Raw genomic sequence first — 17,570 nt, forward strand, 5'->3', positions numbered from 1 at the left:
TTCCTCAAAGTTTGGCATGTTGAATTAAAACTGGTCGTGTGAGCTTGACATTTCTTTCAGTGTTAGTAATATGAAAGATTTTTAATTCGACTTGGTAAGCCGAAAAAGGCGAAGTGCAAAGGAACGACATATAACACCGTGACTACCAAGAAACCTTGCATATGACCTAGGGCCTGATTTCCGTGACGTTAACTTTTCCCAAAATATGCTGTGCATCATAACACAGCATAAAACTAAGCATTTTTTTTGTCATAAAAACATAAAATTTTAAGTCAATCAGTTAGATATCTTTTTGGAAATAAGGAGTTGCAATGGGAAAATACATGCTAAAGAGGTTTAGTTTGTTCATTGGTTGTCTCTGCGACGTCCTATTTCAGACAGAAAATTTAAACTTGTTTCCTCGCATTTGAAAATCCATTTCAATTTGCAGAGTTCTGTATTATGAAATTCATCAAAAATTTCACAGAAAATCTGTTTTCTTGCTTATCCACTGATGAAGTTTGGGAAAATATTGACGTGCTTTTTGCGAAAAACCGTCGGCCTACAAAGCTGAAGCAGAGAGTGAACGTTAAACAACAACAACCGTAAACAAAACTTTGTTCAAGTGAATTAAGATCATCAGAAAAAAAAAAAAAAAACCTTTACAAACAAACTTTAACAGTGTAAAAGTAAATCTTTCTAATTTACCTGTGGAATGTTTTCTCACAGCCACAAAACTGTCTGTCGTTGCACAGGTTGGCATTGTTGTTTTGGGAGTATCAAGATGGCGGATAGCGCCTTCAGTTTTGGTGGCCAATGATCCATCCAGTCTTTTTTTTCCCCCCATCAGTGGGTACACCCTGAACTGGCTCTCTGCCAGTCGCAAGGCACATGGAAACAACCATTTGCACTCACAATCACACTTATGAGCAATTTAGTCTCCAATTAATGCACGGGGGTCATGTGAACCTCAGAACGGTCCTCGGAACCGTGAGAGGCAGACACTCTGACCAGTCACTCCACCGTGCCACCTATATATACCTTCCCACATTGTTCTACTACCAGCTTGCCCGGCCTACACAAACTTGGGTCTATGCACCCTGGGGGTCCGCGAGCCATATCTTGAGGTGAGCAAAATTATTTGCAATAAATATATCTATCTAAAATTTTTAACTAGTGCTTACCTCCATAATATGAAATATAAAACAAAATCATTGTTAACTTTGTACCAGTTAATAACTGATAGGATTGACACATAAATCTGATGTACATTTTTTTTTTTTAAATCAGTAAAAGTGACAGTAATAGATTTGTTCAAAAATCTTAAAGAAAAAAAATGTCTAGAATAAAAGGCAAAATATTATGTCAAGTGAAGTTTATTTGTACAGCCCTTAATCACAAATGAGTCTCAAAGGGCTTCACAGGTCCACAGTTGGCAAATGTTGTCAAGTGGGCAAAATTTTATCACGTCGTCTGGTGCTGCACATTGTTCATTATGATTGCAATATGCTGCTCGTTAATTAAAATGTTTTATCTTGTTTGGTTTTTTTTCTTTAAACTTGGGGGGGGGAAAGTTATTTTTCTTGTAATTATTATTATTCTTTTAATATAACATTTCACAAATTCTTTCCCCAAATATTTTTTTAATTCCTGGAGGCATTTAAAGGTGCTTGTAGTTGTTGTTTAACTGGTGTTAGAACTGAGGTGGTCCATTAAAAAAAGTCCTTGTAAAAAAAAAAAAAAAAAAAAAAAAAAAAAAAACACTGGGAATTACTGCATTTAAGTTCCAAAATATGGTTCCTTGTCCTTTAATATGATTCAGCTCGCACACATCCCAAATTACAAAATATATTTATATAAAAACAAAAACCATAATAATTTTAATAGTCATGGTAAATGAAATAAGAAAAAAGATGTTAAAGTCAATTAGTACATACAGTATGCGTCACCGTAAAGTTCAGTCTTACAGAGAATGAGTTCTATCCTTCCTGGCTGCACCATTAGGTACACCTGCATGGTAAAAACTGATGCAAAATTTATGAGAATTGATGCTACGTTCAAACATTATATATTGGGAGCGTTTATAAGTTTGTTTTTTTTTAAACGAAAAGGTTTTATTTGTGATCAGTTGCTGGGGCACAAGTCTATAAAAAAATAATCTGATCCCAGAAAAACAGCTTTGCGAGTCTTTAAAAATAAAAAAAATAAAATTTAAAGAGAACATTCCCAATCATATGTTAAAATCTATACTAGTTTGTATTGGGGGGAAAAGTGATACAGGAAAAAAAAAAAATCTTGTCATTTTCTTTGATCGCTACACTCAAATCTTGGACACTTGGTCTACAGTTCCGTGGCTGGACCCCATTCGATGTCCTCCGCGTCGTCTTCATCCTCTTCGTCTTCCTCGGAGCTTTTGCTGCCCCCTCGTATCTGTGTGCGTCGGACCTGAACTGCTTGGTGATGTGCCACTCTGTCAACATGCGGCAGAAGCAGCTGTCAAAAAATCTGCAGGTCAAGTTTTTTGGCCCTAATATTGGGACTTACACAATGAACTGAAGGGGCTTCTTTTCCTCCGTGTGCGTCTGTGGTTCTGCCTTTCGGACCTGAAAGACGCGTTCAAATTAGCATTGACCTTGAGCAAAAAAAAATTTGTTTTGGTCAGCGTGTCATCATGCCATGCAAATTGAGATGGATCAAAGCTCTCACAAGGGCTTTAATATATTTCACAATGTAGTTTGCTGCACACTTTTTTTTTTGCCATTTACAAGTCAACTTCGATCAAAGGTGGGATTTTTGCAAGGATTATTTTTTTTTTTTTTATCCTTGTCTACAGTATGACATATGACGGTGTAATGAAAGAATTATAAATCTGTGAAGAACTCATTAAGCACTTTAATATGATATGTGACGTCATATGGTTTGTTTCTCAATCTTTCTAACTAATTTACTCGGTTGCGAGGTGGAGCTCATTTACAAACATTTGAGTCTTTCTGTTAACATACAAAAGGCATAATCCCAAAATTCCAGACCTGGAAATCAAGGATGTTCTTTTAGTCTTTGTGTCAACATGCAACGATAGTATAATGCCAAATTCTAGATATGGAAAGCTCATAGTGGCTTTAACATGACATGACTTGATGTGCTTTGTTTCTCATGGCTATATAAAAAAAAAAAAAAAAAAAGCCTTATGACAAATGAACTTTGACGCTCTTTAACACTTAAAAGAAAACAAAAACTCTGGTGGTTAACCTTGATACTTGATCTCAAGTGATGACCAACTAAGCCCAGTGTGATTACCTCCTGTAACTTATCCTCAATAGCAGACAGACTTGCTTGCTGGGGGCTCTCCGGCCGTTCACCCGCATACGACGGCTCGGTCAAAGAGTGCCGCGCGGACGGGTCGGGGGCGATAAAATCCGGGGGTCCGTCCGACGGAGTAGTGGGTGAGACCGCGTCGAGGTGGTTGAAATCAGAGTCGGAAAAACTGCGGTCAAAAGACTCATCTGGGTGATGGAGAGGCGGGCTGCGACTCTGTCGGCGGATGGTGGACGGTTCCGGGACGTGCATCAGAGGGGGGATTTCTCTGCTGGGCCGGTACACCTCGGCGTAAGTCTCGGATTCCCTCTCTTCGTTGGGGCTACGGTGTCCCCAGGCTGGCTCGGACGAGCGAGCTAGTGCGACTCCGGAGGCCCTGGCTGCGTTTTGACCCGGGTATGCCTCCTCCAGGTCCTCATTGTCCGTATAGGCCTCGCCATCTGTGAAGGCCTCTCCGTCAGTGTCCTCCATTTCACTGGCGGCGCTGAGGTAGTCTGACTGAGTTTGATCCAGTGCGTCCAGGTCCTGCTCTCCTCCGCTCTCCAACTAATCAAAGATCCACACAACAAATAAGTTCAACGGGACTTCGTGCACATGGAGATACTACAAATTTGAAATTTAACAGCAGAGGAGGGAGGGAGAAGAAAACTTTACACTACTGTCCTAGCATTGAGGATACATACAAATGGGATATATAGATAGATATATAGATAGCTAAGACAATAATAGGCTGTGTGTGTGCGTTACCGTGACTTCAGACACCCAGACTGGTTTGGACTGTTGGTGGCGAATCTTGTCCTTTAGAACCTGGTACCAAATATTGGAGCCAGGCTGCAGGTCAACACGCGCTGGAGGGACAAAAAGGAGCCAATCACACATAATGTAGACATTCAAGATTGTAACTCCTCTGAGGCCAATAGTCAAATCAGAACAGGCGTAAACAAAACAGTAATATGTTTCTACTTCGCGGATCACCCATCGCATATTTAAAGCATCACGGATTTCCGGACCCACCCCCCAAAACTAACCAACTAAATAAATAAATAAAAATTGCCAGCATACATTAGTACAGTATTGTAGCAGGAAGCCCCATTGATAGGGTATACATAATGTGGCATCCCCAGCAAGACAACGTGGACCAATGAAGCAAAAATAAATAAAAAAAAAAACGCCATTGACCCCCTACTTCGCGGTTTTTCACTTTTCGCGGGTGGGTCTGGTACCAATTAACCACGAAAAGTGAGGGATTACTGTAGACCAGGGGTGCTCAATACGTCGATTGTGAGGCAGTCTTGGTCGATCGTGGGATGGCGTGCAAAAAAAAGACGTCAATGTTCCCTCTAAACCGCACGTGTGCGCAATTGTGCACGGAACTTTCTCAAACGATGAATATTGCTACGCCACCCCCCCCAATAGTTTTCCTTACACCCATAATAGCCCATCAATGTGTTTTGTAATGACAGCGTCGTCCACAGCTGCTTTAGTTAGCAACACAGCCTGGGCAATGTAGAGCAAAGACGAGCTGGACATGCTGCTTATGTTTACTTTTGATATTAATGGAGAAAGTTAGAAAATAAATTCTGTTGTTTTAAGATGCAATAACTGTTGGAGTATGTGAACAATCAAAGAAAAAGTGGTTAAACTGGATGAGATTTTCTCTTTTCCGAGTGGGAAAGGTCTGGTCTAAAGCCAAACTCGAAAGTGCAGGATGAGATGGTGTGTCATTTTAAAATTCCACCCTGGAACAGGCTGATTCAGGATGAAGACACAGACAATACAGTGCACAGAAAGTCAATTCTGTATTTTAAATATAGGAGGAAACATAACATTAACCTTAAAACAGTTTGGGAGCATCATACCCCCCCCCCCCCCACACACACACACACGCACCTTTCGGTAGCTCGTGAGAGCCTGGCTGCTTGAAAAGTAGATCTTGGGGTAAAAAAAAAGTCTGGGCACCCCTTCTGTACACCATTTTATGCTGTCTTAAAAAAAAAAAAAAAAAAACTACCCTTGTTTCTTCGGGTGCTCATTTATAATTCCTGTTACCACTTAATGAGCATTTGTTGCGACAAATATGTCAATATAATGACAAAAATTCCTCAGAAAAGTTTAGCTGATGTGTAGCCATTTCCTATGCTTTTCTTGATAATCACCAAAATCAGTGGTCTATAAATTATGCTTAAGCATGTCAAATAGGAAAGTTTATTACATAATCGGGTGCCTGTGTGTCAACTTCATTATAATCTTCAGATAATTCATTTGGGGGCTTCTTACAACAGACTGAGGTTTTGTTTTGGCTCTCTTGGAGTCATGTAAAAGGAAAAAAATGCCTACAAGAGTAACAGAACTCTGTTTTGATACCTACTACAAACACACATGAGATGCATGCCATGGACGTACCTGAGAAAAGATGGCTGCAGTCTTTCCTCAGCTTGAGAGCCTGCGAGTAGAGACGCCTGGAGCTCTTGTTCGAGTCCGGGCTGTACCGCTGCCTCATGACCTTGACATCCTTGCGACTGTGCGGGTCCAAGAAGATCACCATGGGGTGGTACTGGATGTAGTTGAGCCTCTCCACAGCAGTGGGCGTGATGTCCAGCAGAGGGTGCTTGTCCTGGAAATGTAACCGCATTTAAAAATGAGCCACAAGTGGTGACTGCATAACAGAAAAAATATGTACCACTTAGATAGAAAGGGTGTGAACAGAGAGGATCTAGATTACAGATGAATTATCTTTCACACCCCAAAAAAGTTTTTAAAAATCTATTCTCTCTTTTGTGTTCTCAGAACAAAGCAATAAAAACATTTTGTCACCATTTAGTGGCATCTTGGTGTCAACGAACTACAGGGAATACTTGGTTCTCGAACGTCCCCATTCTCGAACGAAAATTTCAACATTATTTTTTGCTTCTGTTTTCAAACGAAAATCGGTACTTGAACACATCGCAAAAAAACCCGGAAATAACATAACGCGCAGCCCGATCAGCTGACCCAGGACGCGCGTTGTGCTTGTGAATTCCAACGCCCTGTGAAAAAACAAACAACAACGCGTGCGGCCTGACCAGCTGACCTTCAACGCACTTTGATATAGTTTATAACGCAGGCTCTGTATGCAAACATGTCCCAGTAGTTACATTTACTGGTTTTTCTTCCTATTGAGGAGTATAATCCCCCAACCATGGCTCCAAAGAAGTGACACTAGATAAGTTTTTTGGGAAACGAAAAGAACTTCCAAGGGACGAGTCACCCCCACCGAAGAGATTTGATACAGTAGTTGATAGTTTTGTATTGCTTTTTTCTTGTGAAGTTTAACAATGCTCTGTTCCGTTAGCATTTCTGCATTTTTCTTTTGTTTCAAAGATTTTGTTAACTGGAGTTATGAGTTAGTTTTTTTGTATGCTACTTTTTGTAAACATTTTTTTGTGCTCCCCCCCACTTCATTATTGCTTGTTTAAAGTTATTATGCACTTTTGTTAATACAAAAAAAGTTTATAAGGCTGGGAGCCCAGTTGCTACAGATACGGCAATGCACTCCCAGCCTAGCCTAGTGTACTATTAAAGCGTACATTTTAAGCAAAAAATAAATACATTTCATAAATTATTTTATTATATAAAGTATTTAAACTGCATCTATTTCTACTATGCAGTTTATGATCAGGAAAAGCTAAAAAAAATGCACTAAAAAGCCTAATTTTTTAGGCTTGGAACACATTATATCTTTTTCCATTGATTGTAATGGGAAATGTCGATTTGGTTTTCGAACAAATCACTTCTTGAACTGCCTTCTGGAATGGATTCTGGTTGAGAACAGAGGGTGTACTTTGAGTTAGTTTCATTTAAACAAAAATGGGCTTTGCTGCCCTCTTCTGGCAGCTATAGGTTATTATCCTCTGTGGGGGTTTCAATTGCTCACCATTTGTGGCAGGCCTCTGTCCTACATGTCTTATGTATGCAGGATCCTGTTTCCATGCACTACTATTCAGAATCATCTTTATTTTTGTTAAAGTATCTATAAGTATAAAATATAAGTATTAAAAAAAAGAATGTCTCCCACAGTACACAAGAATACACAGCCATTTTGACACACACACACACACACACGCACACAAAAATACTAAAAAAAAAAAAAAGACTTCTGAATGAGCCCACACCTTTGAATACCAGTGTATATAATATTTGATAATTATATTTTTCAAAGCGGAGACTTATGATTGGTGGTAGAAATATGGTTAGTTATGTGTGCAATGTGCAATTGTGTTGGTCATGCGGAGTACACCATTCCATCAATATCAGTAAGAACACAGGTGGCAATTTTTTTTCACGTATGGTGTATCAGATATTTTGGGGGAAAAAAAAAAAAAAAAAAAAAAAAACAAGTAAAATATTGATAATTGCTTCGCATGTATCCCGGTTCAGTTCACCTTCTCGGCTATCTTCCTCACGGTGTCCAATTTGATAACCGTTGAGGCGCTGTCAGCGCCCCCACCGCGAGGAACCATCTCTGATATTATAATGAGAGGGAAAACAAATCATGTTAACCCTGTCCAATATTAAATGGATCAAAAAATGAAGAAGAAACCAACCAGCCACTTCATATTCATCAGGGATCTCTCTGGCCAGCTTGTCCATAGCGATATCATTAAGAGGACCCATAATTACAATGGGCCGCTTGAAATTAGCTTCTCTGAGCAGGACCCTCTCGTAGGCCGGGAATTTGCCCTGGATGGTGAGCTGCAGGAGGTCGTCCCGTGAGCGTCGTATGTTCTTCTCGTTCTTTTTGTTCCCTCTGAGGCCTCGTAGTTTCCAGAACTCAGCCCTGGGCCCCGACACAGGCCTCTCGCCGGTCGTTCTCTGCGCCTGCTCTTGGCTTGCAAGCACCTCGGCCCTGTGGGGATGGCGACCGCGTAAACATCAGGAAACCGAATTTTGGCTTTTAATTTGATAAAAGTTGATTTTTTCCCCCCACTTTTGTAAAATTTCATTTTCCACCAGTAAATGTTTCTATTTTGCAAGATTGTATTTTATGTTTGTCAACACGTTTCTATATTTGCAAAACTTTTTACTTGTGGAATATCTTCTACTTTTCTAAATGTGTTACCACTGTTAAAATGGCACTTTAATTTAGTAAATGACTTGCATTTGTGAAATTAATTTCAACTTGATTTAAAAATTGTGTTATTGTAAAAAACTCTTACTTTATATGTGATAGTGGTTGGCCAATGTATAAAACGTACTGTAATTTTCGGCCTATAACCCGCGACTTTTTTCACACGCTTTCAACCCTGCGGTTTATGCGTGATGCGGCTAATTTGTGCATTTTTTTCTCACGGCCGCAAGGGGGCACTAGAGCGGAAAAGGTAAGGGTGAGACCGGTGTGCTGAGGAAGTGACTTTTACCGCTCCGGCCCTGTTAGCGCTGTGCTAGCATGTTACTCCTGTGTCTCAGTGATTTTTACCGTATGTTTTTTTTTTTTTTTTTTTCCCAACCAGTCCTGTTAGTGTAGCGCTAGCGTTATTGCACTAGTGTCAGCGCTGCGCTAGCGTTAAACTCTGTGTACCGTCTTTCTTTGTAACTATCTCGTGTTTCAATGTGGGTTTCAATGTGGCCACTTGCGGCTTTTACACACCTGCGGCGTATGCATGTACCAAATGGTATTTCTTATACAAATGTACTGGGTGAGGCTTATAACCAGGTGTGTTCTGTAGGCCGGGAATTCCGGTAACTACAGTTGGATCGGACCAGAAGACGATACTCTGATCGTAGCCGATTTCTGGGAGAAGTCTGTTCCTGACCTGGTCTGGTTGGGAATGGTGCCTTTATCCAATTCGTGCAGGTCGTTGCCCATGCGGATGGCCAGCCAGTTGCCCAGCTTCCCGCGGTGCATGGTGTCCACCACCCGGAACACCTCTCCTCGCGTGAAGTTCAGCCCAATGGGGTGATCCGTCTCGTGGTCGTAATGCGTGCGGATGTAGAAGTTGTCTCCCAGGTTGGACTTGAGGATTTTTTTATAGACTGAAAACGAAAGACCAACGGCCATTAAAGCCATCTGACAAAGACGTTGACTGGAGTTTACTGGTGTTCTACTGGACTTACTGTCCATCTTGTTCTGAGTGCGGATGTCCACCTTCTCTCCCCTCTTGATGTTCAGCAGGAAATTTGCTGCTTCCTCCCGAGTGAAATGCCCAAAGTCGACGTTATTGACCTAAGGCAAAGGGTGGGAAACTGCTGTAGGAATATATAGTCATATTCAGAAAAGTTATTTGTACAAATCCAGTTGCACAAAGTGTTCTCGCCGCCACCGCCAACAGTTGAGTCAATAAATGCCACTGAACACTAGTTGCAGGTATATGAAATAGACATACAGTCCAATAAATAATCGAAGCATGTCCAGTGTGATGTATTATAGGTGTTTATTAGAAATGTATTTCTGGTGATATTTAAAAATTGGTGAGGATTATAATATATTGGTCGCAAGTCTTTTTGCACAAGGGCAAAAGGTTAGAAAAAAAATGCTGGAAAAGCACATTTAAACTTTAAAAATAATAATAGCAAATATAAAAATGTTAAAATCATTTTCATTATGTTTTTTCCCCTTGTAAAAAATGTGATTTTACAATAGTTAAAATATGCACTTTTAAAAAAAAAAACTCTTAAATAAAAATGAAATTACATTAAAATAAAAATAAATGCTATACATTTCAATTTATAGTCCATTTCATAAAGTTCTAAAAATGATAAAAGCTGGATTCTTTGTAATAAAAATATACATTTTCTGAAATAAAATCTAATCAATATATGCTTAAATATAAATAGATGGACATCTTAATCCTAATGTTATGAAAATGGTAAGCTGTAATTCACAAGTGTGCATTCATTAATGAGTATATTTTAACTTATCTATCTTTGTAAAAATTATTTAATTTAAGATAATTATAACAATTAATTATTAAAAATATTATAGTTAAATTATGTTCCTAAAAGCTACAACTTACAATTTTACATTTGAATTAAAATCAAAATGGTTATTTAAACATTAAAAAAAAAAAGACTATACAATAAAGATATAAGTACAAAAAAATGAATTCAAATCAATTGCGGTTTTTCTATCCTCACCTTCAAGATCTGGTCGCCTTCTTTCATCCCCCGCTCATAGGCTGGGCTGTTGGGCTGCACCCCTCCCACGAAGATGCCCACGTCGTTGCCGCCAACCAGCCTCAGGCCCACACTGCCTTCCTTGACGAACGACACCTCGTGCAAATTGGAGCTGTACCTAGATGACCGCAAACAGAAGAGCAGAACCTTAACGTGGTGGGGCGTGCTACGAGGTCAAGAACCGAGGGTGACTCACCCTGGGTGGGATGTCGGGTAAGAGTCTGGAGGTAAGGAGTAAATGGGCTCTTCTACAGGCTTGGCTGGAGCAGCTGCTGCGGATGTTAATAAAAACGTCAAAAGTGTGAGTCATTCATTTGTCGACCTGGGGGGAAGGGGGAAAAAAAAACAAAAACAAAAAAAACACTGAATACAGTTCTTACAGCTGACTGGATACTCGTTCCTCACAGAGATCCCAGACCTCAAAGTGCCGCTGTTGTGAGCAACATCTGGAGCACTGGAAAACATCATATATCCAATTAAAAAAGCAGAATCTCAAAAGCTAAACTCCTCAAAGTGATCCAGTTTGGCATTCAAACCCAATTTTGTTGAAAAATTGGCAACCAAATGCAAACAAAACTCATTCAAACCATTGCCATCACGTATAAAGTCTACAAGTTGGCTACATTCATCCATTTTCCAACCCGCTTATCCTCACAAGGGTCGCGGGAGTGCTTGAGCCTGTCCCGGCTAACTGCTAGTGAAAGGCGGTCTACACCCTGAACTGGTCGCCAGTCAGTCAAAGTGGACATATCGCTTTTCGTTACAAATTAAGAAATCTCAATTAAATTATTATTTTTAACTTTTATTATACAATGGTTTGCTGTCCCCCCCCTCTGCTTTTTTGTTGGAACGGTCGTACTGGTGTCTGCTATCTTCACGGTCCGAGCTCCCCGACCTCCGCAGGTGTGACAGGTCGTCGGACTCTGAGGAATCTGAATGATGTGGAGAGACCACAAAAACCCTGTCATCACACACACCACCATTATGACCAGGACACAAACACTCACCACACACACATTATTAAACTAACCATCAGAAGGCGGGTCAACAGGCAGAGAGTTTTGGCGGGGCGGCTTTGGATTCACATGAACCGAAGAAGGCTTGAGCTCTGGAAGGGGTCTGCAAGCAGCACAACTTGAATATTATTCAAGCAACTCTTTATTTTGGCACAATTTCACAGTTCCATCCAACAAAATAAAATTATTGGAGCCACTGACACCACGAGGGCTCCGTTTAGAATGGGCAGGTGCCATTTTTTGCTTGCTCCTTCGGAAAGCGGAATATCAAACGTGGTTTGATCCCACACTTGTGACCGTGCAAAACAAGTGCCCTGCGATATTTGTACATTTTTAGTGGAAACGCCTCACCTGTATCTGTTTCTGGCTTTGTCTGACCTCTCGCTGTCAGTTGAGTGCCTGCGAGGGACTGACTCATAACTGGCCTCTGAATCAGACTCGGATGGTGCTGTAAGGAATCATTACAAGAAATCAAATTCATACAGAAGTTTATTATTAGTATCAATAGCATTAATATGTTGATTGTAGGTATTCTAAAGATCTTAGAAATGGCTTGAACATTTATCCATCCATCTATTTTCGATTGCACGAGTCCCTATGAGTGTTGCAGGTGAGCGAGAACCATACAATTTACAATCTCCAATGAATCCATGTTTTTGGGATTTGGGAGGAAACCGGAGTGCCCGGAGAAAACCCACACAGGCACGAGGAGAACATGCAAACTCCACACATGCTGGGGCGGTATTTGAACCCTGGTCCTCAGAACTGTGAGGCCAACGCTCTACAGCTGCCCCACCGTGCCGCCTGGGCTCCAACCGATGGAGACAAATTCCTACCGTGTGTCCTGTAACATATTTAGCCAATAAAGCTGATTCTGATTGCAGAGAGCATTGTAAAACAAAATAACAGCACATAATAGTGCATGTGAAAAAATAAGTGTAAAAATGCATAGAAAATGACATCAAAGGCATCCATGTACAGAAAGTTCTAAAGGTCAGAAAATAGTTGACTTGTCTGTGTCTGTCCATCTCGAGCAGGGGTGTCAAACTCATTTTTGTCGCGGGCTACGTTTTAGTTACGGTTTCCCTTAGAGGGCCGTTATGAGTGTGAAACCATGAAAATCTTTCGCTTCATCAAATTTACATGTCAAATTTATGAGCCATTTTTGGAATTAGAAATCAAGGTTCATGTGTTTTTAAAGTATTGCTGATGTTTGGGTACACAATAATGCTTGCAATATCTCAACATTATCATTTATGATATGAAAATTTGATATTTTGATAAAGATTTTCATACTCATAATTTGCCTTCACGGGCCATAGATACCGCTTAAAGCTGGGATTCTGGAAACCTTGAAATGTTTGTACTGACCAAGCAATGCCAAAATGTCAACGTAGCACCATTATGTGTGACAATAGTGAAACATTTAAAAGAGCTCGAGGAGAAGATGTCTTTTTTTTTTTTTCCTTCAGCCTTAAGTCAATCCTTTGAGTGGGTGAGGGACCCGTACAGTTCAGCATTAGTTGGTGGAAAGGGAATAGGAGGTACTAACTGAACTGAGACAAGATTGTAGTTTAACGCTAAGATCCACTGATATACCTTTGGACAGTTTTTGGTTGGCTACTGCCAGGGAGTACCCCATTCTGCCAAACAAATCTATTTTGACATTGCTCCCATTTTCCCCAACATCTCTGTGAGGTGAGATTTCAAGTCTGACTACTATAAAAAGTGGCGGCACGGTGGATCAGCTGGTTAACCGGTGGCCTCACAGTTCTGAGGTCACGGGTTCAAATCCGGACTCGCCTGTGTGGAGTATGCATGTTCTCCCTGTGCCTGTGTGGGTTTCCTCCCAAATCCCAAAAACATGCACTGTAACATTAACTCAACACTCTAAATTGCCCCTCGGTGGGATTGTGATTGCGGCTGTCTCTATGTGCCCTGCGATTGACTGGCAACCAGTTCAGGGTGCACCCTGCCTCCTGCCCATTGACAGCTGGGATAGGCTCCAGCACTCCCCGCAAAAGGATAAGCGGCAACAGAAAATGGATGGATGGACTATAAAAAGTAAAAGCAGAGAGAGAGAGATCAAAAGCCCAGACCCGGTGTCACATTGAGTAAAATTTGATTAACAACTGTATTTTATTTGTCTGATTTTTATTCACTATGCTTCGTTGAGAACGACTGTATATTGTTCATATAGGCGACAGATTTATTTTTACATTTTCTGCTGGTGTTGTGCCACGGTATTTTTTTTTTTTTAATGGAAAAAAGTGTAGCTTGGCTCAAAGAAGGTTGAAAAAAAAAAAAACTGCTCTAGAAAACAGATTGAAGGTGAGTGGTTGTATGCATGCTTACCTCTGCGTGGCGCACCGCCCACCGGGATGCCGGAGGCACTGTGGCGCCCAGTTTCTGGCCGTGAGGAAACGCCCGGCATAGCTCTGCAAGAGACGAGAGGGAGGTGGGAGTGAGGGAGGAGGAAGACAAGTCTCAGTTACATTTGGAAGGATGGGGGGGGTGGGCGTGTGGCTAATATTATGATTATGGAAGCGGTAATATTCACCTTTGTGTCTCTGAGGGGACTCCTCTCTTTGAGTGCTTTGTGATGACTAATAGCTCAATTTAACATACGTTTTTAGTGAATATATTTATATGTAATCTGACGGTGGTGTCCTCCCTTTAATCAGCACATAGCCACATAATGGAGAGGGACATGTTGAGTGAAAGTCACCTTTTTATTTCAGCGCTTAACACACAATGATACAGCCCAAAACCACACAAAAGTCCAAAAAGCTACAATCTTATGACACACGCATACGAAAAATAAAAAACAGTCACAAGACATAGGATGTAACTTCTGTGTAACTTATAACTAAAAAAAAAGGGGTAAAATAAAAGTTTACTCATAAAAATTAAAGCCTTGTTTGGTCAATGTCCCAGCAGGGTGTTGAGGAGAGGGAGGAGGGGACGGCGCCGTCATGTGTACCTGTATCTGCTGCTGCTGTACGAATCCTGACTGTGCGTGGCGCTCTGCCTCCGAGGAGGCGCCGAGCTGCCTTCCGATTCCGACTCAGAGTCTGAAAAGGAAAGGAGACAACGTGACAGCAGGCATCACCACGGTACATAGAATGCAGTTTTGCACAGCCGAATAGGAGTTATTTCAGAAGCACAATCAATTTGCACTGTAACACTTTTGCAATTTTTCACTATATACTGCATAGGTGGAGCTCAATAAATTAGGATATGGGCCTGTGATTGGCTTATTAGAAAGTGATTCATACATGCATAAAAACGCAAAAGGTATACATTATATTTAGTAGAATGACATTATTGTATTCTATTTTTCAAATGATTACTTTTCAATTGTTATAAAGTACTGACCTCGGGCTGGGACTCTCAGGGGAGAGTTGACCCTCCTTGGGGGCTCCTGTCGGACCAAGATGGGGGAAGCTCTCACTCCAGTGTGAGATAGATCAGCAGGAAGAACTCTGGGGCTGACAAGGAGGAAAATTAGTATCAGAATTTGTATTTCATGTTCCCCTTGAGGTTCAAACAAAGCTTACTTATATCTGCTGTCTGGTCGCCTATGGGGCGAGTCGCTCCGGTCAGAGTCCGAGTCAGACACGCGCCTGCGTGGTCGCGAGGATGATGATGCTGGTCTGGATGAGGACCAGTTGTGGACGGCGGGGGAAGATCTAGGATCGGGTAGTGTAGACAAACCAGACAGGCTTCTGTGTGTGCGGGGGGACAACAAATTCATCATGTTAATAAAATACTCTAAAATGAATTTTTCTGATTCACAATAAAAACCTTTATTAAATTGAACAGAGCATGTATCTTTTTAGCAATCTTCACTACTGAGTTGAGTGATACGACTGACAGAAAACAATTTAAATCTTCCTAATGATAATCTTAAACATTGTTTTTGCAACCTTTGCGCAGATTATATTGAGCAGCAAATTCTACCAAACAAATTTAAGAAATTCTAAATTAATGCAACAAATATTGATACTCTATCTCTGTAATGTCAATGTGATATATACCAGAAACTCATCTTATTTTGCCAAAGACCCCAAATAGTTTGACTTTGGAAGTTCCAGCCTACAACACAAGTGTGCCACGCAAGTTGGGTATGATGTGCACTCTTTTCAACTGACTTGTATTTGCCGGACCGTTCTAGACTGTCCATCCTTGCGGGAGGCGGTGAGGTACTGCGGTCCGACTCGGAGTCAGAAGGGCCTGAGAGAAAAAACACAAGGTCGTGAGTCACATAAGTCAGGAAACAGACATGATGGACCATCTCATTGGGAATGACCTCTGCGAGATGCGTAGCCTCTTGCAGGGGATCGTGTCAAAGTGGAGCGCACGGGGGAAGAATCTCTGGACTTGAGCGCCGGCGGTGGAAGTTCTGCTCTGGGTCTGGTGTCAAAGCAAGACAGGAGCACAAAGCTCAAATGGGGTTGCGTGTCATCCACTTGGAAAATTTCAACCCCAAATTGGTTGTTCAGTTATGTGATCATCATCCATACTGTAAAGTACGATCCAGAATATCCATTTCCTATAAATTCTTTGACTTTCAGCCTGTCCACTGTAGGGCAGACATATAAAACACTAACGCATAGTGCTGAACAGAATCATTTCCCAACCTACAAAAATGCTCACATATGATAATCTCCTTGGTGGAGGTAATAACTAGCTTCTGATGTGTACCTGTGCGTCCGTTTCTCTCTGGGAGGATGACGGGACGTTCTATGAGGTGAGCGATCATCCAAGTCAGAAATGTCTAATTAAAAAAACAAACAAACAAACAAAAAACAAAGATTATGTCAGTAATTGCGAATCAACCCAATCTTCTCCTCTTACCCTCCAACTCCGAGCTACTGTGTCGCCTCCGCCACCGCTCGTCTTCGCTGTTGGGGGCGCTGTCCTCCACCTCGGGGATGCTGACCAGGAACTTGCGGCTGTCGCGGAGCACCGTCATGGTCAGCTTGCCCCGGCTCTTCTCCACCAGGTGCTTGGTCTCCAGCAGGGAGAGGTTCTCTGTGGTCATGCCGTTGATCTGGTGAGAGGGAGCGCTGCGTGATTTGGAAAGCAATAACGAGCCTTTCTCACGGAGTCGTACGCACCTTCAGAATGAGGTCGCCCTCCTGCAGGGTACCTTCCTTTGCGGCCAGGCCCGTTTCAGTCATGTGCTTGATGAAAATTTGACTGCCCAGCTTCAAGCCGTACTCTGCAACAAGAGAATGACACCGTTTTAGCAACTCCACTTCATTCTCATAACTGACTTATCTCCCACAAAATACAACATCCCTGTTTCCCGCCCCTCAACTCTCAAGTCGGTGTCGCGTCGGAGGCACGCAACTGCCTGCTTCTGTCTTTGCGGTAAACTGTTGTTGCAATTTTGCTTTTCAGTGCATTTTTTGATGTGCAAAGTACAAATTTTGACCCACTAACTGCAATGCGAGACCGCTTAATTTGAGCCTTGCGCACGTAGGTGAGCAGCTTTGTGTGTCACTGGATCCAGATTCATCATGCTTTATGCATCCCTGATCACTTTAGTATGTAATGTAACTTTTTTCTTTTTTTAATTTACCATCTGAGATTTTCTTCTTAACAAGAGTTGTTCTGAGCGGCTTATCATCGTGGTGCGGCAGCCTCTTGTACCCTGAAGACATCAAGGGCACCGTGCTTCCATAGCCATTGCGGTCGGGTGAAGAGCTGCGCGCCCGTGTGCGGTAGTGACTGGCCTCTCTGTTGTCGCTGGCGTCAGAGTAGCGTCGCGTTCTTCTTGGCGGGTCATGGTCCAACAGGTTGGAGTGGGAGGCAGCCCGAGCTGGCCTGGTCGTGGCAGGGATCTGGATTTTGCGAGGACGTTTCACTGTCTGAAGGGACCACAGTGAGGAACAATGAAAAATGTGCTAAAACACTACTTTCAGGCTCAAATACACAATATATAAAAAGTAATTGTGAATACAATGGTAAAACGGGGCTTACAGTGGGGAAATAGTGGAAAATGCTAACAACATATCGGGTTAATACTCTAAATGCTAACACACAGCTAACTGGGACAAAAATGTACCAAATGCTACTATTACTATAATTACCAAATGC

The 17,570-nt window shown here is 41.6% G+C and overlaps 1 protein-coding gene across 5 annotated transcripts in view; it reads right to left on the minus strand.

The window, feature by feature from the left end:
* Positions 1–1,743: 1,743 nt before the first annotated feature.
* Positions 1,744–17,570, minus strand: part of tjp3 (tight junction protein 3) — a 30,311-nt gene continuing 14,484 nt past the window's right edge. For 2 of the 5 annotated variants that reach the window (XM_061824177.1, XM_061824175.1), the window contains exons 5-29: positions 17,053–17,341; positions 16,586–16,689; positions 16,323–16,518; positions 16,170–16,242; positions 15,775–15,878; positions 15,617–15,698; positions 15,023–15,190; positions 14,841–14,953; positions 14,446–14,536; positions 13,818–13,900; positions 11,814–11,910; positions 11,477–11,565; positions 11,258–11,378; positions 10,827–10,900; positions 10,643–10,718; positions 10,408–10,564; positions 9,388–9,496; positions 9,087–9,306; positions 7,878–8,179; positions 7,716–7,795; positions 5,698–5,908; positions 4,042–4,142; positions 3,277–3,840; positions 2,524–2,582; positions 1,745–2,449 (exon numbers count right to left, since the gene is read on the minus strand). In XM_061824177.1, the coding sequence (XP_061680161.1) occupies positions 2,320–2,449; positions 2,524–2,582; positions 3,277–3,840; positions 4,042–4,142; positions 5,698–5,908; positions 7,716–7,795; positions 7,878–8,179; positions 9,087–9,306; positions 9,388–9,496; positions 10,408–10,564; positions 10,643–10,718; positions 10,827–10,900; positions 11,258–11,378; positions 11,477–11,565; positions 11,814–11,910; positions 13,818–13,900; positions 14,446–14,536; positions 14,841–14,953; positions 15,023–15,190; positions 15,617–15,698; positions 15,775–15,878; positions 16,170–16,242; positions 16,323–16,518; positions 16,586–16,689; positions 17,053–17,341 (3,693 nt within the window). In that variant the 3' untranslated portion in view covers positions 1,745–2,319. Of the gene's footprint in view, positions 2,450–2,523; positions 2,583–3,276; positions 3,841–4,041; positions 4,143–5,697; positions 5,909–7,715; positions 7,796–7,877; positions 8,180–9,086; positions 9,307–9,387; positions 9,497–10,407; positions 10,565–10,642; positions 10,719–10,826; positions 10,901–11,257; positions 11,379–11,476; positions 11,566–11,813; positions 11,911–13,817; positions 13,901–14,445; positions 14,537–14,840; positions 14,954–15,022; positions 15,191–15,616; positions 15,699–15,774; positions 15,879–16,169; positions 16,243–16,322; positions 16,519–16,585; positions 16,690–17,052; positions 17,342–17,570 lie in introns of all 5 variants that reach the window. The other 3 variants (XM_061824176.1, XM_061824179.1, XM_061824178.1) reach the window with 3 other exon arrangements.

This window comes from Syngnathoides biaculeatus, chromosome 7, assembly GCF_019802595.1.
Source record: "Syngnathoides biaculeatus isolate LvHL_M chromosome 7, ASM1980259v1, whole genome shotgun sequence".
Taxonomy (NCBI): domain Eukaryota; kingdom Metazoa; phylum Chordata; class Actinopteri; order Syngnathiformes; family Syngnathidae; genus Syngnathoides; species Syngnathoides biaculeatus.